The sequence below is a fragment of the Pelophylax lessonae genome, assembly GCF_965119305.1.
Source record: "Pelophylax lessonae genome assembly, chromosome: 12".
Taxonomy (NCBI): Eukaryota; Metazoa; Chordata; class Amphibia; order Anura; family Ranidae; genus Pelophylax; species Pelophylax lessonae.
In genome coordinates, this window is record NC_138779.1 from 105,419,104 (window position 1) to 105,434,457 (window position 15,354).

Below are 15,354 nucleotides of genomic sequence, written 5' to 3' on the forward strand. Positions count from 1 at the left end.
TGTCTGTATATATACACCTAGACATATATAGGTGTGAAAGGAGCAGAAAAAACTACTTGCGCTAATGAAATAATTAACACCAATATAGTTACGCTCCTATCACACCTATATATGGCTAGGTGTGTATATACATATAAGTATGTGTGTATATACACCACTATACACAAGTTCAGATGTTTTGGCTGCCTCCAAAGAACCCAAAAAAATGCCCAAAAAAACGCTAGCGTAAAAAAAAAAACGCCCAGGTGTGTTGTTGCAGGCATTTTTTTGGGGTTTTTGGAGGCAGGCAAAACATCTGAACTTGTGTATATGGGTATATATACCACTATACACAAGTTCAGATGTTTTGTCTGCCTCTAAAGAACCCAAAAAAATGCCAAAAAAAAAGCCTGCTACTAAACTGGCAAGGTGTGAAAAGCGAGAAGCAAACAACCTGTTTTATAAGTGCACTAATACAAACAATCCTTTTTTTTTATGGTTCTGGACATGCTACAGAGCTGAAACTTCACAGGTACACCTTTTAAACCCCCCAGACACAAAATCACACAAAAAAAGTTCTTAAAAATTGTCATTTTTGATAAAAAAAAAGCCAAGTATTGAAAAAAAAAAAAAAAAAAGAGAATTTTTGATTTTGAAATCAAAAATTCTCTTTTTTTTTTTTTTTTCAATAATTGGCTTTTTTATCAAAAATGACAATTTTTAAGAACTTTTTTTGTGTGATTTTGTGTCTGGGGGGTTTAAAAAGTGTACCTGTGAAGTTTCAGCTCTGTAGCATGTCCAGAACCAGAAAAAAAGATTGTTTGTATTAGTGCAATTATAGATCTGGAGTATGGCTTCTCGCTTTTCACACCTTGCCGGTTTAATAGCAGGCATTTTTTTGGGTTCTTTGGAGTCAGGAAAAACATCTGAACTTGTGTATAGTGGTACTGTACACAAGTTCAGATGTTTTGCCTGCCTCCAAAAACCCCCAAAAAATGCCTGCAACAACACACCTGGGTGTTTTTTTTTTTTTTTTTTTGGCGCTAGCGTTTTTTTGGGCATTTTTTTGGGTTCTTTGGAGGCAGGCAAAACATCTGAACTTGTGTATAGTGGTATATAATCTCTTTTTTTTTTTTTATATATAATTTTTTCAATAATTGGCTTTTTTATCAAAAATGACAATTTTTAAGAACTTTTTTGTGTGATTAATAATCCCTGGGGCATGACCCAGAACCCTAGGCACTTTTTAGGGGCATTTATTGGGTTTTAGGGCTTTAAAATGATGTTTTTTGATTACCGAAGTTCGGGTCCCATTGATTTCAATGGGGTTCTGAAATCCGGGCCGAACTTTCGGGTAGTTCGGATGTTCTGGCCAAACCAAACTTTTCAAAAGTTCGATCATCCTAGCAGCCCATCAATGCCACCCTTTCATTCTCCAAGTTACAGTGTGGTTGCTTTGGGGCAGCACTTACTATCATGGACAGCTCTTTATTTACTTTCAAAATCTGACAATAAGAGCTTAGGTTTTAAAGAACCCTGTACCTGGAAAATACACAGGATTCCATTGTTTACCTTTTCTTTTGAACATTATAGTTGCCTGGACATCATGCTGTTCCAAAGGCTTTAATATTTTCTGTGTCACTAGCCTGATAGAAGTATGCAGTTCAGTAGTTCTGACTTTCCTTTTACTTCATTAGCTGCAAACTTGTTCCAAGTCAAGAACTTGTTATTAAGGCCAGAGAGAGGCAAGCATATAGCATTTTAGCAAAATAATCAGCAATAGCAACCTCCAAATACTGTATCTCTCAAACAGCCTGCCATAATTAGGCAGAGAGGACTTGCACAGTCAATACATGCAGTTTGTTACTAAATTACCTCTGACCTTAGACTCTCATAGTGACATAACTTGCAGTGAAGGAAAAGTGGAAAAATATCCCTGGACCCATAAGGTTATATTATTGTTATTAACCACTTTAGCCCCGCTTACATTGAGGCTACTGCGGCAAAGTGCCGCGATCCCGTCCAGCGACGTAGACCTACGTCGCTGGACTCTGCCCCTTGTGGGCGGCGCTCGCGCGCCACTGGAGGCTCGCTCCCGCTGTGTTCATTCACAGCGGGAGTCGGGCCAGCGGAGGAGCAGCGGCGATTGCCGCTGCTCTGCCCCGATCGTCGGGGATCGAGTCTGGAGATCCGCCCGCTGTGTGTAAACACAGCGGGCGGATCTCCATAGTGACAGGGACTGACAGATCGGAGTGTTCAGCATAGCTGGACATCCGATCTGTCCTTCTGTCACACAGTCACCTCCCCCCCCACACGTCAGTAAGCACCAGGCATACATTAACCCCTCCCTCTCCAATAAAATTAACCCCTTCCCTGCCAGTGTCATTTTTACAGTAACAGTGCATATATATAGCACTGATTACTGTAGAAATGTCACTGGTACCCCCAAAAGTGTCAAAAATGTCAGTCAAGGGTCCGATCTGTCCGCCGCAATGTCGCAGTCCCGCAAAAAAAATCGCAGATCACCGCCATTACGCGTTAAAAAAAAAACACCAAAAATGACAGAAATCTTTCCCTTAGTTAGTAAACGCAATAACTTTTGCGCAAACCAATCAAAATACGCTTATTGCGATTTTTTTTACTAAACATAGGTAGCATAAAACAAATTGGCCAAAAATTTAAAAAAAATTTGATTTTTACATTTTTTTGGGGGGGAATTTCATATAAAAAAAATGTGAAAAATATTGTTATTTTTTCAAAATAAACGCTATTTTTTTGTTTATAGCGCAAAAAGTAAAAATCGCACAGGTGATCAAATACCACCAAAAGAAAGCTCTGTTTGTGGGAAAAAAAGGACGTAAATTTCGTTTGGGTACGGCGTCGCACGACCGCGCAATTGTCAGTTAAAGTCGCACAGCGCCGAATCGCAAAAAGTGGCCTGGACGGAAGACAGCAAAATCCTCCGGTGGTAAAGTGGTTAATATCTCATCTTAAGATATTGATGTTTATGTAGGTAATTTGGCAGGTGTCTTATATACTCCATGGGATCTCCATGGTCTCCTTGGCTTGTAGTGTAATGTAACAAACATGTAAATGGAAGCACAATGCCACTGCTAAAAGATTCAAGTATGATTTTATGCCAATAAAGAGCCGATGCATTTCAGGGGTCCAAAACTGTTCCCTCATTAGGGTTTGAGATTTAAAGCAATGTAGGCAGACTAGAAATGAGCTGGACCTTTAATGGTATTTCTTCCAGTGTGAATACAAGTATAGGTCATATCAGCAGCTGGTTTGGAAGTACATTTCCTGTAAAAGTTTTCTACCTCTGCAAGTTTAGCAAGTTTGCTGCCACTTTTATGGAGTGTTGTGCTTAAGCAATATATGCAAGTTTCTGATTCTACCATTTTAAATAGTATACATTTTAAAAGATCAATGTATGATTACTTTTCAATAATGAGCTTTTAGAGCCCAGCCTTCTGTAAATTCCATTCCTGAATTGTGAAACCCTCTAATCCCTTTAAATGTTCTGTGTAAGAGTGCCAGAGACATAGCAAATTTTCCAACACAAAAGCTTTGGTGATGTGGTCTAGAGGTTGTGACATCAATGGAGGTGTGACATGTCATCTCTGTAGGTGTATCTCAAACCATTTGGGTTTACAAAATGTGATCGTTATAAAGGAACAAAAAAACAAGGGAATCCGACTATATGGGGTTGTTTAACCAAAGACAATTAGTCGGTTTACTTTGCAAGGGAGGTTGCACTTTGCAAGGGAAGTTGCAATTTGCATGGGAATTTTCCCCAGAGCTTAGTGAATGAGGTTAAGCTCTGATGACTTCCACCATCCAATCACGTCCAAGCAAAAATGCTGTTTTTTTTTATTTTCCTTGCTCATGATTTGGTATTCTTTGCAAAGTGAACTATCACCGTGATCTCTAGGCTCTGAATAAAATTTGATTGCAAGGTGAATAGCCTATATGCCTTTAGTAAATCAACCCATATGAGTTTGCACACACACTGTATGGAATTATAATATATAATCATATCTAGGGCATACATTTTTGTACTGGACACAAGCATTTTTTTTTTCAGTTATTTTGAATTGAAGTTAAAACTGGAATCTTTAGAATATAACTTTTGGTTTAAATAGTAGACAATTGCGGACTTGTGCTAGTTGATGATAGAGATCATGCAGAAACATGTAATTAATAAAACAAAAGTGCATGATGATCTGTTATGATGATTTGAGAGCAAATAAAATCAAATGCCTTGCTTCTAAGATGATGTTGAGCAGAGTAAAAATCACAGGCACTCACCACCTCCCAGTTCCTCTCCTTGTTGAGAGCAATCACCACCAGTGCAGGATTGATGAGGTACCCATCTTCATTAAATGAGAAGTCCTTTCCTCCCCAGGAGATGTTCATGAAATATCTGTTAAGATAGTATTCCAGTCTCAGTAAATGACAGCAGCAAGGAACTGCATTTAGTATTCCGCTCTAGGGTCCTCATGGTTGATTGGCTAATCTGCCAAAAGTTTGAAAAAATAGTAATACGTGTTCCTGACTGACATTGGTCATTAAGCCGTCCAAATCTCATACCTTGTCTAAATCATAGAGAACACATCAGTTAAACACATTTTTAGAAGTTGAAGCAGTTTTTATCAATTCATATACTGCATAAGAACAGCAAATGTGGTATGCTAAGGACATGCTTGAAAGTGTACTGAAGTAATATTTTAGTAAGAACTATCAAATGCATGCATTCTCTCCAGGATTGCTTAACCAGTTCGAGTCTCCAGCTGGCCACAGCCACTAGAAATGGTCACAATCTGGCCACACAAAATATATTTTAAAATGGATGTTTGTTATGCACATCTGGTGCTGAAGTTTCTCTCAGGAATGAGCAAGCACCAGTCTATGACCTTATAAAGTCCAACCTGACACTTTTCGTAATTTTTTTCTCTTAAAATTGTGGGTACATTATAGATAACCCAAACATAATCTAATCCTGAAAGAAATGTGGGGATGAGGTCTGAGTTTGCAACTATCATAGGTTTACAACATGGGTTCACAAAGGTTTACAACATGGGTTTTTGCAAATTGCAAATTTCTGTCTGAAAGCTTTGCAGGATGTCCACCAGAAAAAGAGGAACACCTACAGCAAATAACTGGAAGAAATATATAGCCCAGTACTCTTTCTAAAAGGGTGGGCTCACAGTAGACATATTGTCAGTGTGTGTTGGAACCATTAGGGAGACGTGATAATTTTGTGTAGGCAGAGATACTTTTGTAGGCAGAGATACAATTTTCTTAAATTGTGCACTTGGCACTGGTCCCCTATGGCAGTGCCTAGTTTCCTATGCTCTCTGACAATAGCTCTTTAAATGGACAGAAATTAATAGCAAGATCCCCCTTTCCAGCAGACTTCAATTGGGTATGCTAAAAAGTTTGCAAACTTTGAATCTCAAGAAAGATGAACAAAACTGTCCATAAACCAAATCCAGGCAGATTTGCTCATCCCTATAAAATTGTAGCATTCATTGATATTTAAAATCTTTTTTGGCTGTACTTATCCTATAGTTTACAAGAGTGCAGTTTGTTTGCTAAAGCCCGCTGTTGGCTGACCTCACAGAGCAGGTCCAGGTTCTGAAAAGATATGGTCATGATCCACCCAGAAGCCTGGACCGGCACTTGGCTCAACCTCTCAGTGTTCTGCAGATAGCCTGATCCAGCCCCTCCTACTCCCTCCACAGCCCAGTGCTCCAGTCCTGGCTTTCTACTCAGAGCTGAGTGGGATAAATGAGCGATCATTGATCGCTCAGTTCTTACTGCAGACCAGGCTGGGGACAGATGCAGCCTCAGATGAATGCTGCATCCACCTAGGTGAGTATACTGGGTTTTTTTCCAAAGCCCATACTTCTCTTTTTAATATATTCTAGAGGTACACTTAGTTTCAGATATACAATATAATTAATTGGAAATATTTTGTTTTGAAAAGGTGTGGTGAAGCACGGGGCAGCAAGAGTGGGAGAAGCAAAGGACTACAAGAAAACGACAAGAGAAGGGCGCACCGACCCTGTGCATTACCACTAAAAAAGTTTATTAAAATCAAAGAAGGTAGCGTACAATATACTCACAAACATAGGATATGTACAAGCATGTGGGAAATAGGGACTGCTCGCTTCCAGGACACTTCTCTACTGCTGGATAGCGTGATGGCGTCCTCACAACCTTGTATGGCTTACGCTTTTTGAGGGAGGACCCTCTTCCTCAGAGCCAAAGTGGCAACTTTGGCTCTGAGAAAAGGGTCCTCCCTCAAAACACGTAAGCCATACAAGGTTGTGAGGACGCCATCACGCTATCCAGCAGTAGAGAAGTGTCCTCGAAGCGAGCAGTCCCTATTTCCTACTTGCTTGTACATATCCTATGTTTGTGAGTATATTGTACGCTACCTTCTTTGATTTTATTAAACTTTTTTAGTGGTAATGCACAAGGTCGGTGCGCCCTTCTCTTGTCGTTTTCTTATAGTGCTTTTTGGATACCCTTGGTCCTGAGGAGGGCAGCAAGACCGCTGCATTTGTGCCTAAAAAAACACCTAGATCATTTACCTTTCTGCACACCACTCGAGCGCAGGAGAGATGCTGTTTTTGGAATTGATTTTTAGCAGCAAAGGGCTCCCTTGGTCAGCTTTGGCAATGGGTATGAAAATGTATATTTTTTATGGTACTTCTTGATTTTATAGCTGGATCAAGAAAACAGAACACTTTAAAGTTACAGGGTTAGGTTACTATAAATGAAAAATAAGGTATTTTAACCACCACTAGATACTGTACATATTTGATGGGTGTCTATGTGCACAACCAAGGGTGGAGATCAGTGAATAGAGGTACACATACTGTCTATATACTAATTAAGAGGAGTTACTAGGAGAGCTTTGGATAATTTTTTGCCTCTGTGCATCCCTTCCTCTTGGCATGGAAATTCTAAGCAAAATCTTTTCTTATGTTTTGGATTATCTTTGAAAGATTTCTTCACAGTTTTTATTCAAAAGTCACAATAGGAAGCAAGGGCAAATCTCTTCAATGTGAGGGGATATCTCTTTTCAGAAATTTACACCCAAGACCTGCATTTCCCTTATATACTGTATATTATGACACACAACCCCTGTCAATCCAGAGAAGAGTTGTGGATGGAGCCTACCTGCCACTTAGATTTTGCAGTAGCAGTATATAGGGGGTTAGGCATTGGACACACCTTTTCCCTCACCTGGGGCATATTTTTTTGTGTATCCCTGAAATGACCAGGGGTACATTAGGGCCCTTCACACTGATCATTTTTTGAGCAGAATTTCAGTTAAAAAAGCAGGAGAAAATGCATGAAAAATGCATCCCTTTAAATCCTATGGAACTTTTTACATTGGTCAGCTATGTTTCAGTTGTGGTTTTAAAAGCCCTGCTTGCTGCATTTTTGGTGCACCAAAAATGCGATATGTTTTTTGAGTCATATCAATGTTTCACAGTTGCTTGCTGGGAGTCAGGCAAACAGAAAATGCACCAGAAATGCATCAAAAAGGCATATGCATTTTTGATGCATTTTTTCATAGGAGCAGTGTGAAAGCAGCCTTAGAGAAAGGTTGTATGCAGGCTGAGATGAAACATGTCTGTCAGTATAGGCTGTCTTATTGCGTTTACATGTAAAATGACATATGTTAATCCACTGCAATCATGTGAATGGGCCCTTAACGATGGGGGATCATCCCCATTTACCAAAAAAAAATCTTCTGCATTAATATCCATAAACCTAGTATCTAGGAAATACAATATTCGGAAAAATAGATAATCTTAGAGCACACATCTTTTATTATAGTGAAGGTAGGGTTTAGCATATTCATGAAAATGGAAAAAGGTTTTGTGAGTCATGAAAGGTTGGTAAAAAAAATGGTACTATTCAGGAATATATGGATATTTTAGAGAAATAATGGACTTTGTTTTGAGAGCATTACAGATATTCTCTACATGTCTGTTAGGAAATGAACTTTGTTGCACTCCTAGTTAACAATAGGATTTCCATTACTACAGGATGTCAGTTTATAAAAGGTTTGTTGAGTAAGCCATTTTGTCCCTGAAAGCTGAAGTTAATCGTGTTTCTGGAGAATAGGAATTTTCTATTCTCATCTTGTATTTGCTAAAGCATAGCTATAGCATATTGTGTAACTCAATTGACACCTATACTCTAAGTGTTTTATATATGGCTAGAATCAGATTGCTTTGTCTTCCAGTAAAGAAATACATAGGCTGACATTGTTGTTCTCTTTCTGAAAATGATGACTGCCTCAATGACACGTTCATCCTCTGGCTTTAACTCTTTTCCCTCTTTCACTCTTTTTTCGCACATATGTTCAAACATCAATTTTAGGCCTCAAGATTAGTTAAAACCCCAAAACTGACTTTTGGTTCAGGCACCACATGAGGTAGGAGAGAGACACAGTGGCTCCAGTACAATCTGCCTACAAAGCCTTGTAAACCCCGTTCGCGGGCGCCCACCACCTCCAATATCCTCCAGCCTACCCCCGGGGACCTGCAGCATGGACCGCTTTGTGGTCCACATCGGCCCCGGCACAACCACAGGCTCCTGCCAGGAGCCCACTCCCACAGTCTCACAATCAGGCAGTGTAGCTGATGGCACACACACGGAAGACGCTGCTGATACCCTGCAGTCACCTGAATTCTCTCCGACTCCTCCAGAAGACCAATACCACCGGATGGCACAGGTTGTAGCTGCCCTCATATCCCCAACTATCACAGCAGCAGTGGATAGAGCCGTGGACACAGGCATCACACAACTCTGCAAAGAGATGCGAGAACACGCCAAATGGCTCTTCGAGCTGGAACACCGTCTCCCAGATCTACAGGATGAGGTACGAACTTCCCAGGCAAGTGGCCAACGACATGCCAAGACACAGCAATACATCTTAGATAAGCTCTAAGATCTCAAGAACCGATCCCGCCAGAACAATCTAAAAATTATTGAGGTCCCTGAGTCATTCAATGTGAGCTCTTTGCTTGGGATCTGCGCCAAACAGTTACCTCATGCACTGGGGATTGTGACTCCATGTGTAATCAAAAGAGTACATCACTTGGGGCCCCCCTTCAGGGATCGTCGTTCTCCTCGACCAGTTATCATACGATATCTCAACTACATGGACAGAGTAGCCATTTTTTAAGTCCTTTCACAACGCCAAGTTACTCCAATTAGATGGCCATGAAGTGCATCTCTTTGCAGACTATTCACAAGAAGTTGCCCACAGTTACAAGGCCTTTCAGCCCATATGTGCAGCGCTTTATCAAAAAGGTGTTAAATTCACGCTAGCTTGTCCTGCAGTCCTCTGGTTCACCGACCCAGCCAGTGATCTGAAATCTTCACAGCCTGAAGAGGAAGCCAACTATCTACAGGCCTATCTCCATATTCCATTGGAAACCCAGCCGACGACTGCTCCCTTCTACTCCCACGGCAACAGAGATCTTTGCAGCCCAAGGAAAGACTCCCCAAAAAGGGCCTGCTATTCCAATAAGCCCAAACAGGACAAACCCCGCTGATGTACAGATGCAAATGGCTACACAGCATATTCACCACTAGTGGCAACTCTTAGGGCTCTGGTGATATATGTTGGCAACTGTGTTTCCTTAATAACCAAATAGCCTTGGTCCTTCCTACTGTTTACTCTGTTTGTGTAATACCACTCAGTTTTTTTTTTCTGTTTTTATGTACACAGCCTTACCGGAGATCTATCTACTGAAATTCGCCATGGCTGTCCAGACCCTTGGGATCTGCATTGCTCCCCTTTACCCTTCACATTCCCATGGGGATACCAACCGCACATGATCCATGAGGGAGTCGTCTTTACATCTCTGGTAATGCTGTCCTGGGAAGAATGCATCTCATGAGGAAGAAAGTGAAGTCCATGCGTTTAGTGGTATGTTCATATTTTCTTTCTCCTTTTGTTCTCCTATGTTGGGTTAGTAACCACGCCCTTCTCTACTGGAAGCAAGTGCCCCCCTCCATTTCCTTACCCCACCGGGGCTACACCTCCACGGCATCAATCCCTTTATCAGTTACTCCTACCTCCTAATCATTTTCAGCAAGCCCCCCAACACTGACATTAAAAGTGGTCTCCTGGAATGTCAAGGGGTTAAGGTCTCCCCATAAAAGAATGTCCATTTAAATTGTGGGTAGGTCAAGTCCATGGCTCTGCGTCGGTCAAGGGGAAAGCAGGTGTACTAATTCTCAACCACAAAAACCTTCTCTGTGAGGCCATTTTTTGCAATTCGGCACTGCGTTACTTTAATGGACAATTGTGCAGTCGGGCAACGCTGTACCTAAATAAAATTGATGTCTTTTTTTCTCACAAATATTACTTTCTTTTGGGGATATTTGTTTACCTGTGCGATTTTTATTTTTTTCGCTAAAAACAAAAAAAGAGCAACAATTCTGAAAAAAAAAAATATATATATTTTCTGCTATATGACATTCCCTATATATATATATATATATATATATATATATATATATATATATATATATAAAAATGTAAAAATCAATTTTTTTCATCATTTTAGGCCAATTTATATTCTGGTAGATATTTTTGGTAAAAAAAAAACATTCAATAAGTGTATTTTGATTGGTTTGGGCAAAAGTTATTGTGTCTACAAACTAGGGTAAAGATTTGTCATTTTTATTTTTTTTATTTTTTTTACTGGTAATGGCGGCGATCTGCGATTTTTAGCGGGACTGCGACATTGTGTTGGACAGATCGGACCCTTAACTGACATTTTTGACATATTTGGGGGGACCAGTGACATTACTGCAGTAATGAGTGCTAAAAATATGCACTGTTACTGTAATAATGACACTGGCAGAGAAGGGGTTAACTCAGGGGCGATCAAAGGGTTAAGTGTATGCCTAGGGGGTGTTTTCTAACGGTGAGGGGGATGGGCTTGTGGAATTAACACATAGACCTGTGATCCTAAATAGGAGGATCACAGGCGCTCTGTACTGATTCCTGAGAGAACTACGGTCTGCTTTGTTTACAACAGCAGACCACTGTTTTCTCTCTAAACGGGGAGTGGTCGCAGGTGACAGGCGGCAATCGCATGCCTCCAGGATCGCTCCCATGGATCGCTGAAACAGGTACGGCGATTCGCGCAGCCGAGCCAACCTGCCGCAGTATATATGCGGCGGGCAGTCGGCAAGCGGTTAAGCTCAACATTTTCTCCAGGGAACTGGTACTCTCCAACATTTATGCCCCTAACTTCCCCTCCAAATTCTTTTTAAGGGCCTCACCTCTCACCTAGCTCCCTACATCTACCTATAATCCATACAATATTACCCAAACCCACCTATTCCGCGACCCTCCTCTACATTGAATGTATGTTTGCCACCTCATGAGCTACGTATATGACGTCTTTTCTCATGAAAGATTCTATTTGTGGTTCTACCCCTCCTCCCCTATCTCACTTACCCTTCCTCTCTCCCGCCCCCCCTTCCTTCCCCTCCTATCTAATCCTCCAACCCCCCCCCCCTTCTCTTTTAACCTTGGAATTGTTTTCTTTCATTGATCCTGGGGAATTCCCCCAGGGTCCTGCTGTTTATGTTCTTGTTGCTTTGTATTCTGGAAAATCCCAATAAATCATGTAAAAAAAACAACAAATATATATGTTTTCTGTAAGCAGACACCATGTAGAATGAAGAAAAAGGTAGTTCCAATTTTTTATATTACATATTTGCACAATAGTTTATCAAGTGCAAATTTTCAGTGGAAAATATAATAAATTCAGTTTTATGATATGCAAAGGCAATATTTTGCCCTATTTTTTGATACAATATAAAAGATGAGGTTGTACTGAGAGAAAACATATTCAGTATGCAAAGCTTTAAAATTTTATGTGACCACAACACAATTTGGAACGTTGGTACACCATATATTCCATACGCAACACTTTAAAACTCCTACAGGTCATCAGTTTAGAATTAACTATAAAAGGTGACCCTAGTACTATTGCTCTCACTGCAGCATGCATGATGATATGCAAGCGAAATCTTTGAACGTAGGTTCCCCTGACGGGTTTGTTTATGTCTGAGTGGTCACATAGTTGGGTCAGGGTAGGCTAAAAAATTTTAAGTGCTTTGGTGTAACTTTTTTCTAACATTTGTGATATTTGTTAATAACAGATAGTTTCTCTGTAACGAGACATCAGGGGTCTTTTAGACCTGTCATCCATTGAAGCTAATGGAGTGCAGATTGTGCTCCAATAGCTTCTTCCCTGACCGCTGTGGCCAAGTACCAGTAGGAATCAGAAGTAATGTTGTGCACATTACTTCTGGGTTTTTTACAGCTAGGAGAGATAAGTGAATAAAAGTTTGGTCCACCAGGCAACAGGCTCATAAATGGCGGTGGGGCCACTCTAGGGGTCAGAAAGTGATTGGGCAGCCACTGATATATGACATAACATGAGTCACAGACCCAGAACATGCACAGTTAGACACTTGCACCTCTTTCACATGGGCCTAGCTGCTGACTTGCAGTCCACGATTGATTGCGTTGTCAGCAGCAGCTGGCTTGGGTTAAGCAGGAGGTCAGATTTAAGAGGATTTCACAATGACAGTAATAACATTGACAGTATTTTATCATAGCTGTTTGATAGGTGCAAAACATTCCTGCTGATCCTGCTAGAAATCCAGTGCTGGCCTGTGTCCTGTGCGCTCTGCAATGCTATTTATATTCCTGCAAAGGTTAGCTCTGTAATCAATAGAAGCACCCCCCCTATATGGAGAAGAGGAGGCATTAGGTAGTCCTAACACCACAGTTTCTTCATAAGCACAGTGCAGTAAGTGAGCACTGTCATTTTGGATATTTATTGACAGTATCACTAGATGAAAATCAAGAGAAATACAGTCTGAAAAAAAGAAAACAAATGCAGCCACCACTTCTAAGAACTGGTAAGCAGTGTTTTTGTTTTAGATACACAATACATGCCTAAATTACTGTGCCACAAGTGTGAGTCTCACAGTCACACATAAAAAGCAGAGCAAAGAATTGTTTTAATAAAATGAAACTTCCCATATGCACACTTTTGTACAGACAGACATATATTTAATGCTTTAAGCCTGTATAAAAGAAAAACGTAAAAAAAAAAAAAAAAAGAAAACATTTGGGGACTACTTAGCACCCAGCCACTGTTGGAACAATAAACAGTTGGGTCAGGAGTAGTGTTGAGCGAACACGGACTGTATTATTCGTGTTCGTACCGAATAATTGGATTTTTTTTACCCGAACACGGACACGGACACTTTACTGTATGTTCGGGTAAAAATCCGTGTTCGGTCGTTTTATTTCCGGGTTTTGCATGCTTTGGCGCTCTTTTCATGGCGGGCTTTCAACAGCCAATCAACAATCGTTTAACTGGTGTGCCTTAAGCCATCCCAGCCATGCCTGCAAATGTCTTAGTAGCTGTGATTGGCCGTCTGAAGCATGTGACCAAGTCTTTATAAGTTCGAGGCAGCCGCCGCAGCAGCGTCATTCTGCTGCTTAGCTAAGGGACAGAGCACACATCAATGTGCTGGCTGCTGATTAGGGAAAGATAGGCAGGAAAAAACCATTTGTGTCCGGATAGAATTGAGGGACAGGTCGGAGTGTTTAGGCAGGGCGAGTTGTAGGCATTTTAGGGATAGAGTCTGCTGAATTATAGGGTCAGTGTCTTCTACAAACTACAATCGATATTGCTGTGTGGGGGGTGGGGTGAATCTGCACTCAATCCTGATCTACGATCTCTTCTCAATCCTGTTAGGGACAGAGTCTGCTGAATTTTAGGGAAACTGTGTTCTACAAACTACAATCGATATTGCTGTGTGGTGTGGGATTGGAGATAGGCAGGTGTCAGTGATCCACATCCATTTTTCTGTGTGTGAGCTGCAGTGAACACAATCTTTTTGGGCTGCAGTGAACACAATCTTTGGGGGGTACAGTGAACACAATCTTTTTGGGCTGCAGTGAACACAATCTTTTTGGGCTGCAGTGAACACAATCTTTTTGGGGTGCAGTGAACAAAATCTTTTTGGGGTGCAGTGAACACAATCCTTTTTGGTGTGCAGTGAACACAATCTTTGTGGGGTGCAGTGAACAAAATCCTTTGTGGGGTGCAGTGAACAAAATCCTTTTTGGGGTGCAGTGAACAACATCCTTTTTGGGGTGCAGTGAACACAATCTTTTTGGGGTGCAGTGAACAAAATCCTTTTTGGGGTGCAGTGAACAACATCCTTTTTGGGGTGCAGTGAACACAATCTTTTTGGGGTGCAGTGAACAAAATCCTTTGTGGGGTGCAGTGAACACAATCTTTTTGGGGTGCAGTGAACACAATCTTTTTGGGGTGGAGTGAACAACATCCTTTTTGGGGTGCAGTGAACAAAATCCTTTTTGGGGTGCAGTGAACAAAATCATTTTTGGGGTGCAGTGAACACAATCTTTTTGGGGTGCAGTGAACACAATCTTTGTGGGGTGCAGTGAACACAATCTTTTTGGGGTGGAGTGAACAACATCCTTTTTGGGGTGCAGTGAACAACATCCTTTTTGGGGTGCAGTGAACACAATCTTTTTGGGGTGCAGTGAACACAATCTTTGTGGGGTACAGTGAACAGAATCTTTGTGGGGTGCAGTGAACACAATCTTTGGGGGGTACAGTGAACACAATCTTTTTGGGGTGCAGTGAACACAATCTTTGGGGGGTACAGTGAACACAATCTTTTTGGGGTGCAGTGAACACAATCTTTGTGGGGTGCAGTGAACACAATCTTTGGGGGGGTACAGTGAACACAATCTTTTTGGGGTGCAGTGAACAACATCCTTTTAGGGTGCAGTGTACACAATCTTTGTGGGGTGCAGTGAACAACATCCTTTTAGGGTGCAGTGAACACAATCTTTGTGGGGTACAGTGAACAGAATCTTTGTGGGGTGCAGTGAACACAATCTTTGGGGGGTACAGTGAACACAATCTTTGTGAGGTGCAGTGAACACAATCTTTGTGGGGTGCAGTGAACACAATCATTGTGGGGTGCAGTGAACTCAATCTTTGTGGGGTACAGTGAACACAATCTCATACTTCTGAAGATTTGAGGGTGCTGCCTGTTCCATACTCCCCCTACTCCTCATCTAGCCTTTTAGGGGTACAAACAATAGTAATTGGGGCCTAGTGTGGTTGTGTACGTGTGATATACATACACTTTTTTTGGATCATATTTTCTATTCCGCTATTTAATCAAAAACCTTTGGGGATCAGTTAAATTGGGGGATAGTCTGTGTTGGTACGTGTGAGAGAGATCCACCTT

The 15,354-nt window shown here is 41.1% G+C and overlaps 1 protein-coding gene across 3 annotated transcripts in view; it reads right to left on the reverse strand.

The window, feature by feature from the left end:
• GRIN2D (glutamate ionotropic receptor NMDA type subunit 2D) overlaps positions 1-15,354 on the reverse strand; it is a 1,144,270-nt gene that overhangs the window by 418,006 nt on the left and 710,910 nt on the right. For all 3 annotated transcript variants that reach the window (XM_082274380.1, XM_082274379.1, XM_082274378.1), the window contains one exon: positions 4,294-4,408. In XM_082274380.1, coding sequence (XP_082130506.1) covers positions 4,294-4,408 — 115 coding nt within the window. The remainder of the gene's footprint in view (positions 1-4,293; positions 4,409-15,354) is intronic.